Below are 21595 nucleotides of genomic sequence, written 5' to 3'. Positions count from 1 at the left end.
GAACGAACCGGAAGTGATCTGCGTCCACCCGCTGTGACCTCCCCGGCAACATGGCGACCCCCGAATTACTGCTGGACTCCAGTATCCGGCTGTGGGTCGTGTTACCCATCGTGTTCATCACCTTCTTCAGCGGCCTCCTCCGGCACCATGTCACCCGCCTCCTGCAGGGGGAGAAGAAGACGGAGCTGGAGCCCCTGAGCGACAGGTGGAGCCCCTGCTGTGGTCCTGAGCCGCCACTGCCTGTATATCGCCGGATGTGGCCCCTGAGCTGCCCCCGTGCGTCACCATATGTGGCCCCTGAGCTGACCCCGTGCGTCGCCAAATGTGGCCCCTGAGCTGACCCCGTGCGTCGCCGGATGTGGCCCCTGAGCTGCCCCCGTGCGTCGCCGGATGTGGCCCCAGAGCTGCCCTGTGCACCACCATATGGGGCCCCCTTCTGTCGTCATATGGGGCCCACGTGCTACCCTTGTGCATCGCCATATGGGGCCCCTGTGCTGCCTTGTGCATCGCCATATGGGGCCCGCGATCCACCCCTGTACATTCCCATATGGGGCTCCTGTACATTGCCTTATGTGGCCCCTGATCCTCCCCTGTACATCTCTATATGCGGCCCCTATAAATCCCCCTATGGGGCCGCTGTACGTCGCCATATGTGGTCCCTGATCCTCCCCTGTACATCTCTATATGTGGCTCCTGCGCGCTGCCCTATGTGGCCCCCTATAAACACCCTGTGGTCCTGAGTGTTTGCGCCCCTCTCACCATCTCGGTGCCTTTACTTACATTGTCCTCGTTCCATCCCTCTGCAGTCAGGTTTTGATCCGAAGCCGAATCCTCCGGGAGAATGGGAAATACATCCCAAAGCAGGTCAGTATAGGAGTCGTCAGACATTGATCCACATCTGGGAAAGCTGGGTGACCTTTCTCTATAACCACAGCAGGGGCTGTCACTCAGCTTTCCTTTGTCTCTTGAGTGTGCATGGGATAATCATGGGGGATGACTTGTATTATAATCAGACAGTAGGAAAGCTGGGTGATCACTGGCGTGGCAGAGCATTGATTGTCATTCCGGGTGATGTGTAATACTGAAGTGTAACATCTTGTAACAATCCTAATTTCTATAGCGCCCGAAAATTCCATAGAGCTTTACAGATTGTATGTCTGCCCCCCCCTTGTGTTAGGGTGTAGGACGTGACCACAGTCGGTATGTGATGATATTCTCTCTCTCCAGTCGTTCCTTATGAGGAAGTTCTACTTCAATGATGCAGAGACCGGCTTCTTCAAGAAAACCAAGAGGAAAGTGGTGCAGAAGAACCCCATGACGGGTAGGTAGAGCGCCCCCCCAGTGGCCTCAGGATATGTCCGTATTACAGGAGGAGACATGGTTAACCCCTCTTTCCATCACACAGATCCCTCCATGATGACGGAGATGATGAAGGGTAACCTCACCAACGTCCTCCCCATGATCCTCATAGGAGGGTGGATCAATTGGGCCTTCTCCGGCTTCCTCACAAGTAAGACTCTCCAAGCCCTCCCTGGAGCCTCCACAAGGGGAAATCCGGATTATAATATCCATCTACAACACTGATATGACCACATGAAGTTACAGACCCTGAAGCCTTAGGCTGCACTACAGAGACCTTCAATTGCAGCGTTGTCCTAGAAGTGGGTGACATGTCCCATACCATCCATGGTGCTGGACACACAATCTCTCAGCTGTCATTATAAATGGCCCTCTCTCCGCAGGGGATTTCGATATTAAAACACACTTTTATTCCACACTAATGGGTCTCCGTTAAAGGGACTTCTTGCTGATCCGCCGGCCAGACATGACCCCTCATGTACGTTGTTTCTTTCCAGCTAAGGTTCCCTTCCCCCTGACGTTGCGGTTCAAGCCCATGTTGCAGCGAGGCATTGAGCTGGTGTCTCTGGATGCGTCTTGGTGAGTGTATATTCTATCAGACCTCCATCCGTGCAGATTGGCTCGACCATAGATCTGAACATTTTGGGTTTCCTGTAGGGTCAGTTCTGCCTCCTGGTATTTCCTTAATGTTTTTGGCCTGAGGAGCATGTACACACTGATACTGGGACAGGATAATGGTAAGTTGTCCATCATTTATTATGTACCCTTAAAGGGCTGCTTTTTCCTTTTTAAAGTGCCCCAGTGATTCACAGGTCGTGTGTTATTACAGCTCAGGCCCTTTCACTTCACTGAAGCTGCAGGATCAGGCAGTGTAAGATCACTGATGTGTGTAGCTCCATCTGTCATACTGGGAGGGATAGGGACACAGCAGCATAGTCCCCCATGATAAAGGGGGACAAGGGATTCTGCCACCTAGTGATATGTGATAATGGTGTGGGGGGGGGGGGCAGTGATTCATAGCAGCATAGTCCTCCTTGATACTGGCAGGGACTCTGCAGAAGCATAGTCATATCATGCGGGGGGGGGGAGGACTGCAGCAGCATAGTCCTCTGTGATACTTTGGGCAAGGGATTCTGCAGCAGCATAGTCCTCTGTCATACTTAGGGTGGAGATGGCTCGCAGTAGCCTGGTATTCTGTGCTACTTGCACCTGTAACATCCCTGTGGTGAGCTGTAACTACTCGGACTTCTCTCTGTATTGCAGCCGCTGACCAGAGCCGGATCATGCAGGACCAGATGACGGGAGCCGCTATGTCCGTACCACCGGACACCAACAAAGCATTCAAAGTACGTACATGTAGAATCCTTTCCAACCAATATGTCATTCCCGGGTGCCACCACTGTTGGCCATTGTGGACTTCAGAGCAGGACACAACAAATGCAACCCTAGACATAGCCACATGTGGAAACCAGCCCTAGTGTATTATGGGAGGTCATATCCTAATATTTTCTATCCTGTACAGGCTGAATGGGAGGCCATGGAGATCACAGAGCATCAGTGGGCACTGGAGAACGTGGAGGAGGACCTCGTCTCCAAGGACCTCAACCTGGAGTAATCTACCCTGTGCAGCCACAGGACCTTCCATTGTACACAGTATTTTTCTTACAGATTGCCAAATTAAAGTTTAATTATTAATGAATTATAATATTATATATATGCGTTTTTTATGGAACTTATTTGCCAAAGGGACAAGTCCCATGGAGCTTATATATAGGAACAGATTTTGCATTATGTCTAGTGCAGTCCAGGACTAGCTCTCCTGCATTAGATATAACCCAGAGTCTGGTTCAGCCATAATCTGCCTTTAAACACTTTAGAGTCATCGGCGTCTCTGAAAAGCGGCGGACACATTAGGGATGAGTCATGGGTCATCGGTATAGAAGTGGTCCTACTCCCAGAATCCCTGTTGTCAGCTGATTATAGGAGCCTTTGCGCTCCTGACAGTGTTTGCTATAGTGGCTGTTACTGGTTACAGAAGCTCAGACCTATGTATATAGACTGGTCCGTGGAACCATTCACCGACCTGCGGTGGTTGGAGTGTACAGAGAACCAGCAGAACTCTGCTACAGAGAAGACAGATACACATCCTGTATATCAGACTGCTGTGTAGATTCTTCTCCCCACTGACCCAAGTGGTCAAAGCCCAGAGAGAAGGGGGTTGTGTAGAGAAGGTTCATGGATGATATGAGATTCTTTATCAAACTGAGCAGCTGCAGGGGAAGGTGCACTGTGTATGGGAACATGAGGGCGGACTGCAGAAAGGACAGGGCAGACATGAAGGAGCTGCTTCCTGTCATTACTGAGCATGGACCGAAACGAGTACAATGCATAACCCCATCCCTTCACCTCCTGCTGACCATCCTTTTATCTCCTGTTGCCTCTTGTCTTGGCAACCAAGGAGCAGGGTTGAAGGGGGAGGATTAGCAGGCGCAACAAAGTAATAAATGTATATTGGAAAAGTGTTAGTTTTATAGCTATAGGAAAGGTTTACAGTTACATTTTAAGGAATATTTTAGGACACATCAGTCGTTTGATCTTGGACCATCCCTTTAAGAACTTACCTCTTAAGTGTGACTCGCCAGTTCTTTGCTTATCGAGTAACCCAGCCCCGTAGTAAGGGAAACGCACACCCGGCAGAGTTTGGTTCACTGTTTTAATAGTTGTTCATACATCTGATATGTAGCAGGAAGAGGGTTTGGGGCCCCTTCCTTGCTCCTCCCCTTGGGTGGAAAACTAAAAGGGATGAGAGTAGGGGAAGGGCTGCTGCCCACGTAGATGTGATATATAGTCTGCTCATCCTTCCCGTTCTCTACACAACGCAAAGCTTTGGGATCCTGGTAGACGAGCCGCCCCTATAATACTGACTCCTGCCTCAGGCACCGTCCTGCATCACATTCCTGAGAAAAGTAAAGTGACTCGAAACCGTGGTCCATGTCTTACACCCCTTCACCCACCTGGAGCAGGAGGAGAGGTCCACCGCCCATCCGGAGCAAGGTGGGGGGGGGGGGCATTGCCCATCTGGAGCAGGAGGAGAGGTCCGCTGCCCCTGCAGAGCAAGGGGGTGGGTGTTGAGGGCCACCAACACTTAGTTGAGCATGTTCTTTACCAACACTTGAGAGTAGACTCCATCCAGGACATTGGTCACCCCCTCCATCCTCCTTGGTCGTCCGGTCACACCGACCCCTCCATACTGCTCGGTCGTCCGGTCACACCACCATGGTTTTCAGAACCCTCTTCCAGCAAAGCCATAGATGAATCTCCTCAGGATCTACGGTTGGTCGCTCCTCGGCCAAATCTTCATGTAGGGAAACCAAACACATCCTGGTAGGGTGGGAAGAGTGGGCACACAAGGGGGAGCAAGGAGAGGACGCACGGCCGGGGCGTTACGGTATGACACACGGCGGGAGTGTGACAACATAGTCCCCGCAGGAACAGCAGCAGATCAGCACATAGTGTCCGCACGGCAACGGGAAAGATAATATGGGTATTGTAGATGCCACATGCTGGCACTGCTCAATGTCCACCTACTGCAGGCTCAGACTCCGCCCATCCTCGGGCACCTTCCGCTGCAGGGCCACTAACTTACTCCAAAGACGGACCTCCAAGTGTTCAACCAAGAACGAGGCTGAGCCTACGAGACTGTATGTGAACTGCAAACAGAAACAGAGCGTCACCACAGTCTTATCTAAACCTCTGCTTGCTGTCACTTTATGGAATGTACTAACACAATGGGTGTTGTAGTCCCACCGATTAGATGGGGGTCTTACCAGATTCCGTGGCTGCCCTAAGCTTGTTCTCTTCGTCCAGGTGTATTTCTTTCAGTGCAAAGATGGAAGTAGCTGAGGGAGGAAAATTCAAAATACTTAGTATCTTTCTATCAGTGCAGGGAAGATGTGCCGGCAATCACCCAGCTCTCCCAGGTGCTGATAGGTCAGTACTCACTGTCCGGTAGCTTATGAATCCTTTCACCAAGTTCCTGGAAGTATAAATGTTTCATGGCTTCCTCTGCAGAGATTCTCCTCCTTCCTTCCAGCTGTGGGGAAAATATATGTAATATCTGTATATCAACCGAACTACAACTCCCATCATGTCTTTATAGCCTGAAACCAGCTAGAGCAGTGGTGTGCAGATTCTCCACCAACTACAACTCCCATCATGCCAACATAGCCTGCAAGCAATCTGCAGCATCAACTAGAAGTGTGGCGTCCACTGATCGATATAGAACTACAACTCCCATTGTGCCTCTATAGCCTGAAACCAGCTAGTGCATTTGTCTACAGATTCCTCACAACTACAACTCCCATCATGCCAACATAGCCTGCAAGCAATTTGCGGCATCAACTAGAGGAGTGGGGTCCACTGCTGGATATAGAACTACAACTCTCATCATGCCTTTATAGCCTGAAACCAGCTAGAGCAGTGGTGTGCAGATTCTCCACCAACTACAACTCCCATCATGCTATGGCTGGCATCTCTTACCTGAAGGAATTTGGAGAGAAGGTTGGCCCCATCGGTATCCAGCCTGTGAAAGACAGAGCGTAGAGTTATAGGACGGAGGGGGGAGATGTCGGAGGATGGGGGTAGGAATGCCCTATACCTGGCTGCGTGTTTCTGGATAGGGTCTGGATGATATTTGGGGTAATTGTAGGATTTAAATTCTTCATTGGATAGGATCCCGGGCCACGTCTCTTCAGTGGGTGTCCCTGTGCAGGGGGATATAAGATATACAGTCCAGTAATCCGGCACATGCTTAACTGGAATATTTGATAATCTGGAGATTGATACATAATACATATCGGCTCATAAAATGTATCAATAGATTACTGACGACTGTTAGTAATGTGTCCAAAACAGATTTTCTGCGACCCCTCCCCCACTGCCATGACATCACAAGGTTCCCTTTAAACCTAAATTTTTAATAATTACCGAGTATCCGAAAAATAAAGTGCAGCTGTTCCTCCACAGTGGATCCTGGGAAAAGCGGTCGCCCTGTGACCATCTCGTAAAAGATGCAGCCGACCCCCCTAGAGGACACAGAGGGGAAGTCGTCATCCACACCACGAGGACCTACCTAGGGTACCACGCATCTCTCCCAGACTGATGCCCTTAAAGGGGCTCTCCAGCGCAGGAGGACAGCGCCACAGCATGTGGTATAGACCTGACCTGTAGACTGATGTGGCGCTGTTTTTGTTCATGCAGGACCTCTACTGCCCCCTACTGTCTAGGTTACTTACCACATGTCTATCTGGGTGGAGTATTCCGTGGACCCCAGAAGAATATCCGGTGGTCGGTACCACAAAGTGACCACTTCATTCGAGTAGGTTTTTGTGGGGATAGACTTGGCGCGGGCCAGACCTGGAAAGACGCAGGACATTAAGTTTGTGACAATGACCAGGATATTGGAGCGGGTGAGGTGACATATTGGTGGAGGACTCACCAAAGTCGGCCAGTTTGAGCTCCCCCTTCTCGTTGATCAGTAAGTTCTGTGGCTTCAGGTCTCGGTGCAGGACCTTGCGCCTGTGACAGTAGGACAGTCCCCGAAGAAGCTGGAAAAGAAAGAGCTACGAAGAGAGGGAAGACATAGTTAAAGGGATACCCTAAGTATATGTTTCCATGGTAGCAGACTACAAACAAACCATTCGTAGTCTGATAATGCAGCGGCGTCTCTGCGGTATCCAATCCTGGCTGGGACTATCATGGGAGAGAGGGAGGTGAAGGAGATACAAGCACACAGAATGCAGACAAGGAAGTGCAACATCCCTGCCAATGCAAAGGAAAGGTGGTTGTTGCGAATAGCGCCCTCTCCTGGTCAGGAGCTATCTGGTGAGAATGCGCAACTCATCTAGATGCTACCTCTGGGAGAAAGTAGTGATTGCAGCTGTAGCTACTGCCTGGTAAGGCAATAGTTAACACTGTGATATTTGACTGTCCAGATGGAAGCTGGAAGCTGATTGGAGGAGTGCTACCACCTGACCAGAGGAGTATATAAACCCCTGCTGGGCAGAAGCACATGGTCTTAGTCAGAGCATAGAGTCTGTAGACAGAACCAGACCTCAGGGTCTGTCACAGCCAGCGTCCTGATCGCAGGAGCTACAAGTGCCCCAGGCCTACTGCCTGGCACCCAGGGCGAGTCCAGAGACTTAAGCCCAGAACTGAGATCCACCACCTGCACTCAGTTACATCTGCACCAGCCCAGCCTGAATCTACTACTAGGTTGCTAGTAACCTTCCTGTGGACCGGCTCTCCATGACCTTTCCAGCTTAAAGAAACTGCTGTTTATCATTTGGCCGTTGCCTGTTGTTCAATGAAGAACTGTAAGTTGATTTGCACAACGTTGCCTCCGTCTGATCCCTGGATACGGCTGTTACCACCACAGGCTTCCCCATCCATCACCCAGGGACTCATATTACCGACACTCAGGGGTTGCCCCAGGGAGAGCCAGTACATCAGCCTCTCCCTCCATATTTCTTGCACACACCACCTGCTGGAGACCTGCCAGGCTGTAGGACAGCCCTCCGGTCCCCGTACCAAGCACCGTGACCACAGCGTACCTAGGCCGCAACTGCCAGCCACTCCGGTATTCTGGGCCCCAGCCGCCTCCAGGCCCCAAGAAAAGGCTAGGCCCCGGTGGGGGATGTTGCAGAAGCCTCATCGAAAAACCTCATTGAGCTCTGAACTGGCAGCTGCACAAGCCAAATATCCGAACAAGCAGGATTTAAAAATGATAACAGCAATACAGAAATAAGTCTGTCTGTGCAGACCTGGGTGGCGCTCAGTCGTTTGCTCTGCCCAATCGTCACATGTACATGTAGAGATCGTTAGTATGAAGCGGACATTCATAAAGCTGAACTCTTACTTCATTCCATAAGCAACAAGATCATCTGATGCCAATGCGCTCACCTTGACGTTGTGAAGGTTTATTAAGTTCCCACAATCATCCAAATACTGCTTTAAATCTTTGTCCTGATTGGAAGAAAGCAAAAGGCAAATTTTATTCCTGCCCCTTGATGACAACCAATCACGTGGGATGTGTATACATTTACAACTAGTGATGTCATACATCTAGAGTGACTTGACACATAGGGGGTCATTTACTAAGGGCCCGATTCGCGTTTTCCCGACGTGTTACCCGAATTTTTCCGATTTGCGCCGATTGTACCTGAATTGTCCCGGGATTTTGGCGCGATCGGATTGTGGCGCATCGGCGCCGGCATGCGTGCGATGGAAATCGGGGGGCGTGGACGAACGAAAACCCGACGTATTCGGAAAAACCGCCGCATTTAAAAACCGAAAAAGTGTCGCTTGGGAAGCGCTTACCTTCACCTGGTCCAGCTCGGTGCATTCCGGCGCGATGAGATGATTTTCAGCGCAGCAGCGCCACCTGGTGGACGGCGGAGGAACTACCTACATAAATCCCGGCCGGACCCGAATCCTGTGCAGAGAACGCGCTGCTGGATCGCGAATGGGCCCGGGTAAGTAAATCTGCCCCATAGTCTTCATTGCACATCTCATACTGTTTTGTGTATGAAGCAGAGTTATGCGTCTCCATGGTAACAGACTACAACCCCTGTGTAGTCTGAACCTGCAGAGTCCCTCGTCTCTTCTTTATACTGATCAGAAGAACAGGAGCAGAGAGTGCAGTGGAGGGTTGTAGGACTTTACCATCACTACACACCTCATGGAGACAAGATTTGGGAAACTATTTTTGGGACTGCAGAAGTCCTCTCCCAACTCACCAGATACTCGAAGACGAGAGTTAGGGTCCTCTCTGTGTGAATAATATCGTGCAGAGTAACAATATTTGCGTGTTTCAAGTCCTTCAATAGGGAAACTAAGACAAGAGAAAGGTGAGAAGATCAATCACAATGATTTCATCTCCTGATGTCCCAGCCCCAGCCCTATACTAGCACATATACAGCGCGGTGTGCAGAGGTATATATACACATGGGTGTGACTACCACAGAACAGCTACTACCTACATTATTATCCCTGTACTGCAATATCACTGAGTATAGTATCCCTGTACTGTGACATCACTGTGTGTATTATCCCTGTACTGTGACATCTCTGTGTGTATTACCCCTGTACTGTGACATCGCTGTGTGTATTATCCCTGTACTGTGACATCACTGTGTGTATTATCCCTGTACTGTGACATCTCTGTGTGTATTATCCCTGTACTGTGACATCACTGTGTGTATTATCCCTGTACTGTGACATCACTGTGTGTATTATCCCTGTACTGTGACATCACTGTGTGTATTATCCCTGTACTGTGACATCACTGTGTGTATTATCCCTGTACTGTGACATCACTGTGTGTATTATCCCTGTGCTGTGACATCACTGTGTGTATTATCCCTGTGCTGTGACATCACTGTGTGTATTATCCCTGTACTGTGACATCACTGTGTGTATTATCCCTGTACTGTGACATCACTGTGTGTATTATCCCTGTACTGTGACATCACTGTGTGTATTATCCCTGTACTGTGACATCACTGTGTGTATTATCCCTGTACTGTGACATCACTGTGTGTATTATCCCTGTGCTGTGACATCACTGTGTGTATTATCCCTGTGCTGTGACATCACTGTGTGTATTATCCCTGTACTGTGACATCACTGTGTGTATTATCCCTGTGCTGTGACATCACTGTGTGCATTATACCTGTACTGTGACATCACTGTGTGTATTATCCCTGTACTGTGACATCACTGTGTGTATTATCCCTGTACTGTGACATCACTGTGTGTATTATCCCTGTGCTGTGACATCACTGTGTGTATTATCCCTATACTGTGACATCACTGTGTGTATTATCCCTGTACTGTGACATCACTGTGTGTATTATCCCTGTGCTGTGACATCACTGTGTGTATTATCCCTATACTGTGACATCACTGTGTGTATTATCGCTGTACTGTGACATCACTGTGTGTATTATCCCTGTGCTGTGACATCACTGTGTGTATTATCCCTATACTGTGACATCACTGTGTGTATTATCGCTGTACTGTGACATCACTGTGTGTATTATTCCTGTACTGTGACATCACTGTGTGTATTATCGCTGTACTGTGACATCACTGTGTGTAGTATCCCTGTACTGTGACATCACTGTGTATATTATCCCTGTGCTGTGACATCACTGTGTGTATTATCTCTGTACTGTGACATCACTGATTGTATTATCCTGTACTGTGACATCATTGTGTGTAGTATCCCTGTACTGTGACATCACTGTGTATATTATCCCTGTACTGTGACATCTCTGTGTGTATTATACCTGTACTGTGACATCTCTGTGTGTATTATACCTGTACTGTGACATCACTGTGTGTATTATCCCTGTACTGTGACATCACTGTGTGTATTATCCCTGTACTGTGACATCACTGTGTGTATTATCCCTGTACTGTGACATCTCTGTGTGTATTATACCTGTACTGTGACATCACTGTGTGTATTATCCCTGTACTGTGACATCACTGTGTGTATTATCCCTGTACTGTGACATCACTGTGTGTATTATCCCTGTACTGTGACATCACTGTGTGTATTATCCCTGTACTGTGACATCACTGTGTGTATTATCCCTGTACTGTGACATCACTGTGTAGTATCCCTGTACTGTGACATCACTGTGTGTATTATCCCTGTACTGTGACATCACTGTGTGTATTATCCCTGTACTGTGACATCACTGTGTGTATTATCCCTGTACTGTGACATCACTGTGTGTATTATCCTGTACTGTGACATCACTGTGTGTAATATCTCTGTATTGTGACATCACTGTGTGTATTATCCCTGTACTGTGACATCACTGTGTGTATTATCCCTGTACTGTGACATCACTGTGTGTATTATCCCTGTACTGACACATTACTGTGTGTATTATCCCTGTACTGTGACATCACTGTGTGTATTATCCTGTACTGTGACATCACTGTGTATTATCCCTGTACTGTGACATCACTGTGTGTATTATCCCTGTACTGTGACATCACTGTGTGTATTATCCTGTACTGTGACATCACTGTGTGTAATATCTCTGTACTGTGACATCACTGTGTGTATTATCCCTGTACTGTGACATCACTGTGTGTATTATCCCTGTACTGTGACATCACTGTGTGTATTATCCCTGTACTGACACATTACTGTGTGTATTATCCCTGTACTGTGACATCACTGTGTGTATTATCCCTGTACTGTGACATCACTGTGTGTATTATCCCTGTACTGTGACATCACTGTGTGTATTATCCCTGTACTGTGACATCACTGTGTGTATTATCCCTGTACTGACACATCACAGTGTGGTACCTACCTTCCCGAATGGCTGTACATGGTGCACCTTCTTCATGTTCCAAACGAATCTCCTTAAGAGCCACCAGATTCTCTGTCAGCTTACTCCGACCTTTGTAAACAGTAGCATAAGTGCCCTGCAAGAAGAAGAGAGCATGGGGCATAGCTGAAGGGATAGAGAAGCTGGAGTCTACAGAGATACATAAGAGGGATGAATGCTTCCTTCTGGAAACAGCGCCACCCTAGCCTACAGGATGCTTGTGGTACTGCGTCTCAGCCAGTCACTCACCTCTCCTAGTTTGTCTAATTTGACATAAGTTTCCAACTTCCCAAAACCGATCTCTGACTGTAAGAGAATAAATGGGGAGATCCAAAAATCAGCATTGGAGGGGAAGGGGGTCGGATATTAGGAGGAGGGGTCAGTACAAGACTGCGGGGTCACCTACCAGCGACACTCTCCTCAGTCGTCTGCTTAAAGGCTTATCAAATGGCGGGCTACTTAGAGCCAGTTTCTCCAGGTAGCCCTCAGGAAGACGGATATCAGCCGGGAGGGACAGGCGCTTGTTTACATCCTGGAGAGGGGGGTGGGGGATACACAATGGGTTAAAGGGATCATTGACCCCCTCCGAATATGGCTTAAGGAGGCGGGAGTGTAACGGCGGCCATGTTGCTTGATGTGGATTTACCTCAGTGGATATTTTCCGTGCGGCGTTGTTCCTCATCCTGACCCGGACCGGTGATTGGACTTCATCAGACGAGCCCGAGGCCTGGTCGCTCTCCCCGTCAGAGCCCATTTTCAGGTCTTCGTGTACAATCTCTAGATAAAGGGATCAGCAGTGTCACACAATGGCGGGGTATATAAAAGGGCCAAATACTAGGGTTCCCCTTTAAGTCTGGTGCCACAAATCTGTTATCGTTTGAGAGGGTCTGAAGTTATGATGGCGGCATCCAAAAGACCAAAACAAAATGAGTCTGTGTGAGCGATGCGTCAGGTCATGGCGGAGGGGGGGGAGACGTGGTGCAATGGTAACGACACTGCAGCAAGTGTAGCGCAAGCTCGATGATGATGTCGCTGATATCCCTTGCTTACATCAAAGGGTTAATGGGGGGACACTTATAACCCTGCAAACTGCTCTACATTACCCCGGTGGGTAAAACATTGAAACGACCCTCCTGTATCTCTCCATCCAATGATCAGCGGAGCGAGTAGCGTCACAGGTGCGGTATATTTTATCTGCACTGATACACTGAAACGAGCTTCATAGAGGATCGCCCAGATGCAACTGTAACAAAAGCTCAGCTGGGAGAAGTATGACTTGTGTACAGGATCTGTATGTAAAAAATGGTTCAATTCACTGACAGCAAGCAGAAGTATTCAGAGCATGAGGATTTTTGGATGGATTTTTTGCACAGATCTGTTTTAGGGCATCTCAGGAGGACACACAGCTTGGTGTGCACAAGCAAAACACGGACACATGAGCTGGAGGAGTGCAGGCGCGGGGCCCGGGGTGGCGGCTATGCACGCCCGGCCTGCTGCTGGTGCACACACACGTACCTAGTCGGCTGCTCCGGTTCAGGTAAGAGCTGAGGCTCCGGCAGACGGCACTGTGCGGCCGGGGGATGGGCGGCTTTTGGAAGGAGCTGGCGGTGTAGTGGTGCAGGAAGGATTGCATGCTGTGGGACGAGAGGCTTCTCCCATTTCGGACGATGGGCTCTGAGGGGAAGGGGGGGGGGTCAGGACAATAGGTGGGGCAAGAATGGGCAGAGATCCAGAATAAGAACCACAAGAAGATGGGGAAAGGGAGACAGGGAATATGGAAACCAAAAGGAAGCATGGATAATGGGAAGGAAGCCATGGCAAAAATCACAGAGGAAGAGGGGGAAGACAACATGGAAAGAGAAGGTGCCGGAGAAGAAGGGAAAAGACAGCAAGGGAAGAATAAATTAACGTAAAAAAGGAAAATAAATCATACAAATTCAACAAAAGAGGAACACAAAAGTAAACAAAACAAAAGCCAAAAAAGAAAAATTCCCTGATTTCAACCCAAAAACCAGCAGCATGCAAAGCGGGCACTCACCAGCGAGAACTGTGGGAGATCTACCTCCGGGGGGGGGACCTCAGTCCCTGACCTACCTGGTGCCAGGTCCATCGTAGGGATGGATTACCATATCCCTGCCTAGTGCCGTAACTCTTCACCGCAGTAGGGAAGAGACCAAAAAGAACCTCGTGGTTGCCCAAACCATGTCAAGGTCAAGACCCATCTCAAGGACAACCTCAAGAAAATTCCCACGACTGGTCCTACCAACAGGTCCAAAAACCAATCCAGTGGTCTATACAAAAACTTCCCAAGAAGAACCTTCTAGACAGCCAGACAGTGGTGGAGTCCTCCTTAGTAGACCATACCCCTACATGCTAGAGGAACTCATGGTAGAGCAGTTACATCTGTCTTAGGTTCTTACCAAATACGTCAAGTTTCCGAGATCTTCCTGCTGGTGGACATACTCCTAACACATCTATGGCATGTACCATACACTCACCTGGGAACTCTCACCCAAAAAGTTCCATCCTCTCCTCGCCGGTACTTACCATTATCACTGCTGCCGTTTTCCTCCAAGGTGATCTGCTCTGAATGGTCTCCAGGGCTTTTTTCTGCAGTCCTTCCACCCCGGAGGGTCATAGAAAGCTGCCTCTTGATTTTCTTCATCCGGTCCATGGCTGCCAGCTACAAGGCAAGAAGATAATGAACCATCACATGCAGAATTTGTTCTCTTCTCTGTGTGTTCGTCCACATCATTCTAGGGTGGAGATGGAAAAACCCAATAATGATCCGATGTGCCTGGTGCCATCCTGAAAGATCCTGAGTAAACATGGATGAAGAAGCTTTGACCAATTACAAGAGAGGTCTCCATAACAGTTACTTCTTCAGCTGCCTCCGAACAGGTCCTTCACAGACAAGTACATGCCTCTCATAGCAAATATAGGGACAATACAAAATTCTCGCTATATCCCCAACACAGTTATGGGCCTGTTGGTACAGAACACATCCACAGAAGACCTCAATCTTGAAGAACAGACCCACAATTACCAAGACATTCACGACAGTGATTGATGCTCCTCAATGTTTTCCAGTAAAATGGAACCTTAGTAGTTCTCATAAAGAGGGTTGCAATGACATCTAACAATCAAGATGGATTTTTAGGAAGATCCTGGCTGCTTAGATGACCCCTCTATCCATCAGTCACTTGAAAGTCTACGGCTACCACTAATCTTGTAAGGATTAGTCACTGGGCAGCCAAATTCCTAATAACCAACTCAGTGCGGACCTTCCTCTCCACCCAGAGCCACAATCCTATAGAAGTGAATGAGGGTGGTCACGGCTCTCCTGTGGTCCCCATTGACTTTTAGGGATATGACGGACCCTAAACTTAGAGCACATGAAGTCCACGTTTTCTTCTTGGATATGACTGCATGTTTCTGGAGCCGCTTCTGCCTTATGTTGGGAGAAGAAATATCTGCCCACACCTCGCAGAGCGGCGGCTCATGGGCCATATGTTCTGATGCATCAGGATCTTTATTTCTATGCATATTTAATGACTCCATATAGCATGCAGATAGCAGGGAACATAAAACCAATGCGGAGGATCTGCAATCAGCACGGAGGGGCAGATGATAGAGTCTATAATGTCCTCCTCCTCACTGCTATGTCTATATGCTTTACAGTGGAGCCGTTATTGTTTGCAGTTATCAGCCAGGAGAGGCTGACTGTAGATTTCCTCTATAGGGGCACATTCTCTTATATATAGCATAGAAGGGGTGTCCTAAGACGAGACTAAGCTGATGACAGGGGGGTCCGGGTTATAAGGCATACATGAAATCAGGGGCATAATAGGGCGCACCAAGAGCCTTGAGGGACCCATAAGGTGTCTCTTTCCCACACTATATACAGTACTTGGGGACCTGGTAGAGATTTTGTATTGGGGGTCCAGCAGCTGCATGTGACGCCATAGGTGATCATGTAGTACAAAGCGGTGCCCAGTCTCTCACTATTAGAGGGGGTCTGAATGGGGCGACGTCTCTAAATGTATGACATGGACACAGTGACAGGCTCACATCTGAGCGGTACCGGATATGACCCGGGCCAGTAGGCACCAGAACGGGGTAACAATGGACACAGTGACAGGTTCACATCTGAGCGGTACCGGATATGCCCCGGGCCAGTAGGCACCAGAACGGGGTAACAATGGACACAGTGACAGGCTCACATCTGAGCGGTACCGGATATGACCCGGGCCAGTAGGCACCAGAACGGGGTAACAATGGACATAGTGACAGGCTCACATCTGAGCGGTACCGGATATGACCCGGGCCAGTAGGCACCAGAACGGGGTAACAAATTATGTTATCAGAGGGGCTCAGCACCCGCTATGTCCCGCACAGAGCAGCGCCACTACATCCTCTCTGCTATTCCTATGCAGCCACACTGATAGCAAACAGCAGTCGCTGGGTCTTAATTTAACCCTGTCCACCCCAGGCACATATCACGCCCACCCTATTCTGGGTCTGCCCGTGTAACCGAATCCTCCCCCCCGGCCATTCCCATGCATCCAGCACAGTTCAGTCTCAGGTCTCTGCTATTCCTGTATCCTCCTCACAAGTCTCCATAATCCTGGGCTATCCTGCCCCCACAATGCACTGCTCTTGTTGTTTGCCAGGCAATGGCTGCAGCCCGGCTCCTGACCCACCCCGGCCCTGTGCATGCGGCATGAGGGGCCCCTGCTCACCCTGTGTCTGGAGGGCAGAGAGTCAGGGAGTCAATGACATGGAGCAGGCCCGGCCAGGTCCCTGTAATCCTCAGCCATTGTTCCTGTGCAGTCCTCCCCCTCCTGCTGCCTCCTTCTGTCCATCTCTCCTCCTCTGGGCTCCTCTCTCCTCCTCTTCCTGCGCCTCCTCCTTCTTATGCTAAATCCAGGGCCACCCAGTGACACAATGTGACAAGCTGCGGGCCATGCAAAGAATAGCAATCTGCTGCCCAGAATGTACCCAACCGCATACAATGTAACGAACCTCATGCTGTGGAAAATCCGGCCCCCACTGTACAGAACCTCACACTGTATAATAATCGCAATACGATCCATCGTTATATAAAGTAACAATACCGTGTACTCTGTATTAGACCTTCATACATCGGTCTGTATACAATAACCTGGATACAATGTAACAAACCTCATGCTGTGAAAAATGCGGCACCCACTGTACAGAACCTCACACTGTATAATAATCCATAATCCGATCCATCGTTATATAATGTAACAATATAGTGTACTCTGTATTACACCTTCATACAGTGGTCTGTATACAATAACATGGATACAATGTAACGAACCTCATGCTGTGGAAAATCCGCTGTACAGAACCTCACACTGTATAATAATCCTGAATACGATCCATCGTTATATAATGTAACAATATAGTGTACTCTGTATAAGACTTTCATACATCGGTCTGGATACAATAACATGGATACAATGTAACGAACCTCATGCTGTGGAAAATCCGGCACCCACTGTACAGAACCTCACACTGTATAATAATCTGCAATACGATCCATCGTTATATAATGTAACAATATACTGTACTCTGTATAAGACCTTCATACATTGGTCTGTATACAATAACCTGGATTACAATGTAACAAACCTCATGCTGTGGAAAATCCGGTGTCCACTGTACAGAACCTCACACTGTATAATAATCCGCAATCCGATCCATCGTTATATAATGTAACAACACCTAGTACTCTGTATTAGACCTTCATACATCGGTCTGTATACAATAACATGGATACAATGTAACGAACCTCATGCTGTGGAAAATCCGGCACCCACTGTACAGAACCTCACACCGTATAATAATCCTGAATACGATCCATCGTTATATAATGTAACAATACCGTGTACTCTGTATAAGACTTTCATACATCGGTCTGTATACAATAACCTGGATACAATGTAACGAACCTCATGCTGTGGAAAGATCTGCAGACAATGGAACAAATCTTCAATCCAATAAACAAAGTATCACAACTGGATACAATGTAATAATCCTGCACACAATGTATCAGCCTGAGGCACAAGTCCGGGGAATATCTGATACCCCAGGAGGGTGGGGGAGATCTTTTAGGCTAAATCTGGAACATGGTCGCCATATTAGCTGTCAGGGGGGCAAGTTTCTTCAATAGGAAGGTGGTCACGTAATATATCAAAGACGACGCCAATTGTCTCAGGAATCCATTTCCTATAATATCTCTTGTGGACACCGACATTCTCCAGAGGTTTCATTAGGATGGGATCCAGCACCGTGGGTGACACGTCACATAGCTGTGCATCACAGGGAACATTCCCAGTTGTTGTTCTCACCTTGACTTTTATCCAATATGGCGGCTTTCAAGATGGCAGCCATGTTCATAGCCTAAAAGATCTCCCCCTCCCTCATTACTTGCAGATATTTTATTTTCATATGAAATGGTTCTGGATACACAATATCAGATATGTAGTTATTCAAGGTCACAAAGGTCACACTCGGGACCCCTGCCCCAGTCCCTGACCCCAGTCCCAGTATTAATCAGAACATATGGGGGGAGGGGGTTACGATTCTGCTCTAGGGAAGATGAGCGTAATACTACTCGTTATGCAATAAGCTGCAGGCGGTGAAACCATCTGCAAGGAATGTGATGAGTGCAAGCTGAGTGCCCTGGCACAGGCCGCCCCATGGGAGGTGCCCGCCCTGGCACACACTGTGTATACATGTATTATTAGTAGCTGGGTGCTATTTCTTAAAGGGGTTGTCTGGGGTTTTTCTTGCTTTAGGAGTCGGACATCCCGCTATATAGAATCAGTGCGTTGTACGGTGGCTGTGCTGGGTATTGCAGCTGAGCTCCATTCACTCCATTCTTGGTGTGCTGTTAGTAGAGGCAGGACTCTGATATATGTAGTCCTGCCTCTACTAACAACATACACAGTGGTATTATTACACATCTCTCCAGGGACACTACCTAACACTATGGGGCACATGTACTTACCCATCCCGTTGACACCGCCGATCCGGAATGTCCGACAAGGATTCGGAGCTGCCGCGATTCACAAAGATCGTGCTTCCAATCTCCTGCAGTTGTCGCTTCCCCGCTGAGGTCCCCGGAGTTCACCTTCTTCTTCCCGGTGCATGTGAGTGCTGATCTTGCGACACACTTTGGTTTTTAAATTCCGCGGTTTGTCCGAATGAGATATCCGACGTCCACACCCCCCAATTTGTGTCGCATGCAAGCCGGCACCGATGCACCACAATCCGATCACGGGGCAATTCAGCACAAAACGGAAAAACTTGCGAAACCCGCCGGAAATGCATACGACGGACCCTTAGTAAATGTGCCCCTATATGCACAGAGCACAGCAGTGTGAGGGCTCACCTCCAGTGCATTGGAGAAGTTACAATCCGGGAGAATAGGTTCAGCATTTCACAGTCCTGCCTCTACTAACAACATACACAGTGGCATTATTAAGCATTTCTTCAAGGACACTATCTAACACTATGGGGCACATTTACTAAGGGTCTGTCGGACGCATTTCTGTCGGGTTTCTCAAATTTTTCCATTTTGCATTGAATTGCCCCGGAGTTTTGGCGCACCAAAATTGTGGTGCATCGGCGCCAGATAGCATGCGTGGGGGGCGTGGACGTTGGACAACCCGACTGATTCGGACAAACCACAGAACTTAAAAACCAAATTGTGTCGCAAGATCAGCACTCACATACATCTGGAGAAGAAGGTGAACTCCGGGGACCTCAGCGGGGGAAGCGGCACATGCAAGAAATTGGACGGACGATCTTAGTGAATCGTGGCAGATCCGAATCCTCGCCGGACATTCCGGATCAGCGGCGTCAACGGTACGGGTAAGTAAATGTGCACCTATATGCACAGAGCACAGCAGTGTGAGGATGCACCCCTAGTGCATTGGAGAAACTAAAATCCTGGAATATAAATGCATATTTCACAGTCCTGCCTCTACTAACAACACACACAAAGATATGAATAAACAGCTCCAGGGATGATGCCTAACACTGTATGCAGAGAGCACAGAGCTATGGGAAGGGCAACACTACAAGGAGGTAGGACGCCATGATGGGTCACCTCCAGCTAACCATGTGCACGGTGCTCCGGCTGAAGCTCTTGTAATGAATGACCCAGATAACTCCATGAAGATTCCATTCTGTATCCGGATCACACAGTGGTCTGAACATCAGCAGCCTGTGGAGCCACCATCATTGTGTGCAACCATTGCCGCCATTATCATTCCATATGGCAGGTCCTGGGCAGCACTTGGGGGCTCTCACCACAGGTTCAAACCAGGGATAGGAGTATCCAGTGATCCCTACTCCATGGAACCACCAGTGGATTGAATCGGATTGATCTCAAGAAAGTAAGGAGGTTATATGGCGGTATACTGGTTATAGGGATGTTATATGGCGGTATACTGGTAATAGGGATGTTATATGGCGGTATACTGGTTATAGGGATGTTATATGGCGGTATACTGGTTATAGGGATGTTATATGGCGGTATACTGGTTATAGGGATGTTATATGGCGGTATACTGGTTATAGGGATGTTATATGACGGTATACTGGTTATAGGGATGTTATATGGCGGTATACTGGTTATAGGGATGTTATATGGCAGTATACTGGTTATAGGGATGTTATATGGCGGTATACTGGTTACAGGGATGCTATATGGCGGTATACTGGTTACAGGGATACTATATGGCGGTATACTGGTTACAGGGATGCTATATGGCGGTATACTGGTTACAGGGATGTTATATGGCTGTATACTGGTTATAGGGATGTTATATGGCTGTATACTGATTATAGGGATGTTATATGGCGGTATACTGGTTATAGGGATGTTATATGACGGTATATTGGTTATAGGGATGTTATATGACGGTATACTGGTAATAGGGATGTTATATGGCGGTATACTGGTTATAGGGATGTTATATGACGGTATACTGGTAATAGGGATGTTATATGGCGGTATACTGGTTATAGGGATGTTATATGACGGTATACTGGTTATAGGGATGTTATATGGCGGTATACTGGTTACAGGGATGCTATATGGCGGTATACTGGTTACAGGGATGCTATATGGCGGTATACTGGTTACAGGGATGCTATATGGCGGTATACTGGTTACAGGGATGTTATATGGCTGTATACTGGTTATAGGGATGTTATATGGCTGTATACTGATTATAGGGATGTTATATGGCGGTATACTGGTTACAGGGATGTTATATGGCTGTATACTGATTATAGGGATGTTATATGGCGGTATACTGGTTATAGGGATGTTATATGACGGTATACTGGTTACAGGGATGTTATATGGCGGTATACTGGTTACAGGGATGTTATATGGCGGTATACTGGTTATAGGGATGTTATATGGTGGTATACTGGTTACAGGGATGTTATATGGCGGTATACTGGTTATAGGGATGTTATATGACGGTATACTGGTTATAGGGATGTTATTTGGCGGTATACTGGTTATAGGGGTGTTATATGACGGTATACTGGTTATAGGGATGTTATTTGGCGGTATACTGGTTATAGGGATGTTATATGACGGTCTCGGTATACTGGTTATAGGGATGTTATATGACGGTATACTGGTTAGTAGACAGTGTATATACTTATATGGTATATATGGTGCGGTGTACATTACACAATGGTTGCATTATGCCCATGTTGGATTATATTTGCGACGTTGTCATAGTAATAACTCACAAGTCACCATA

At 48.1% G+C, this 21595-nt stretch overlaps 2 protein-coding genes across 3 annotated transcripts; one reads left to right on the top strand and one right to left on the bottom strand.

Annotated features, from left to right (window-relative positions):
* Nucleotides 1-50: 50 nt before the first annotated feature.
* On the top strand, nucleotides 51-3069 carry LOC140077709 (ER membrane protein complex subunit 3-like). The gene is made up of 8 exons (XM_072125104.1): nucleotides 51-205; nucleotides 807-864; nucleotides 1228-1321; nucleotides 1406-1510; nucleotides 1857-1938; nucleotides 2017-2096; nucleotides 2623-2705; nucleotides 2882-3069. Exons 1-8 carry the CDS (start codon nucleotides 51-53, stop codon nucleotides 2972-2974), a joined length of 750 nt encoding a protein of 249 aa, XP_071981205.1. The 3' UTR covers nucleotides 2975-3069.
* A 989-nt stretch (nucleotides 3070-4058) lies between these two features.
* Nucleotides 4059-16678, bottom strand: CDK16 (cyclin dependent kinase 16). 2 transcript variants are annotated; one of them, XM_072125102.1, is made up of 17 exons: nucleotides 16517-16677; nucleotides 14322-14457; nucleotides 13290-13448; nucleotides 12421-12551; nucleotides 12181-12306; nucleotides 12024-12080; nucleotides 11757-11871; nucleotides 9156-9250; nucleotides 8320-8382; nucleotides 6857-6980; nucleotides 6654-6774; nucleotides 6346-6443; nucleotides 6017-6122; nucleotides 5899-5941; nucleotides 5362-5452; nucleotides 5187-5258; nucleotides 4059-5069 (listed from the first exon to the last, which is right to left on the bottom strand). In XM_072125102.1, exons 2-17 carry the CDS (start codon nucleotides 14446-14448, stop codon nucleotides 5029-5031), a joined length of 1569 nt encoding a protein of 522 aa, XP_071981203.1. In that variant the 5' UTR covers nucleotides 14449-14457; nucleotides 16517-16677; the 3' UTR covers nucleotides 4059-5028. The 2 variants fall into 2 exon arrangements, with proteins under 2 accessions (XP_071981203.1, XP_071981204.1); XM_072125103.1 differs by lacking the exon at nucleotides 13290-13448 and having other exon boundaries at nucleotides 16517-16678.
* Nucleotides 16679-21595: the final 4917 nt, after the last annotated feature.

Source organism: Engystomops pustulosus, chromosome 9 (assembly GCF_040894005.1).
Source record: "Engystomops pustulosus chromosome 9, aEngPut4.maternal, whole genome shotgun sequence".
NCBI classification, from domain to species: Eukaryota; Metazoa; Chordata; class Amphibia; order Anura; family Leptodactylidae; genus Engystomops; species Engystomops pustulosus.
This window is presented reverse-complemented; position numbering and strand designations above follow the sequence as displayed.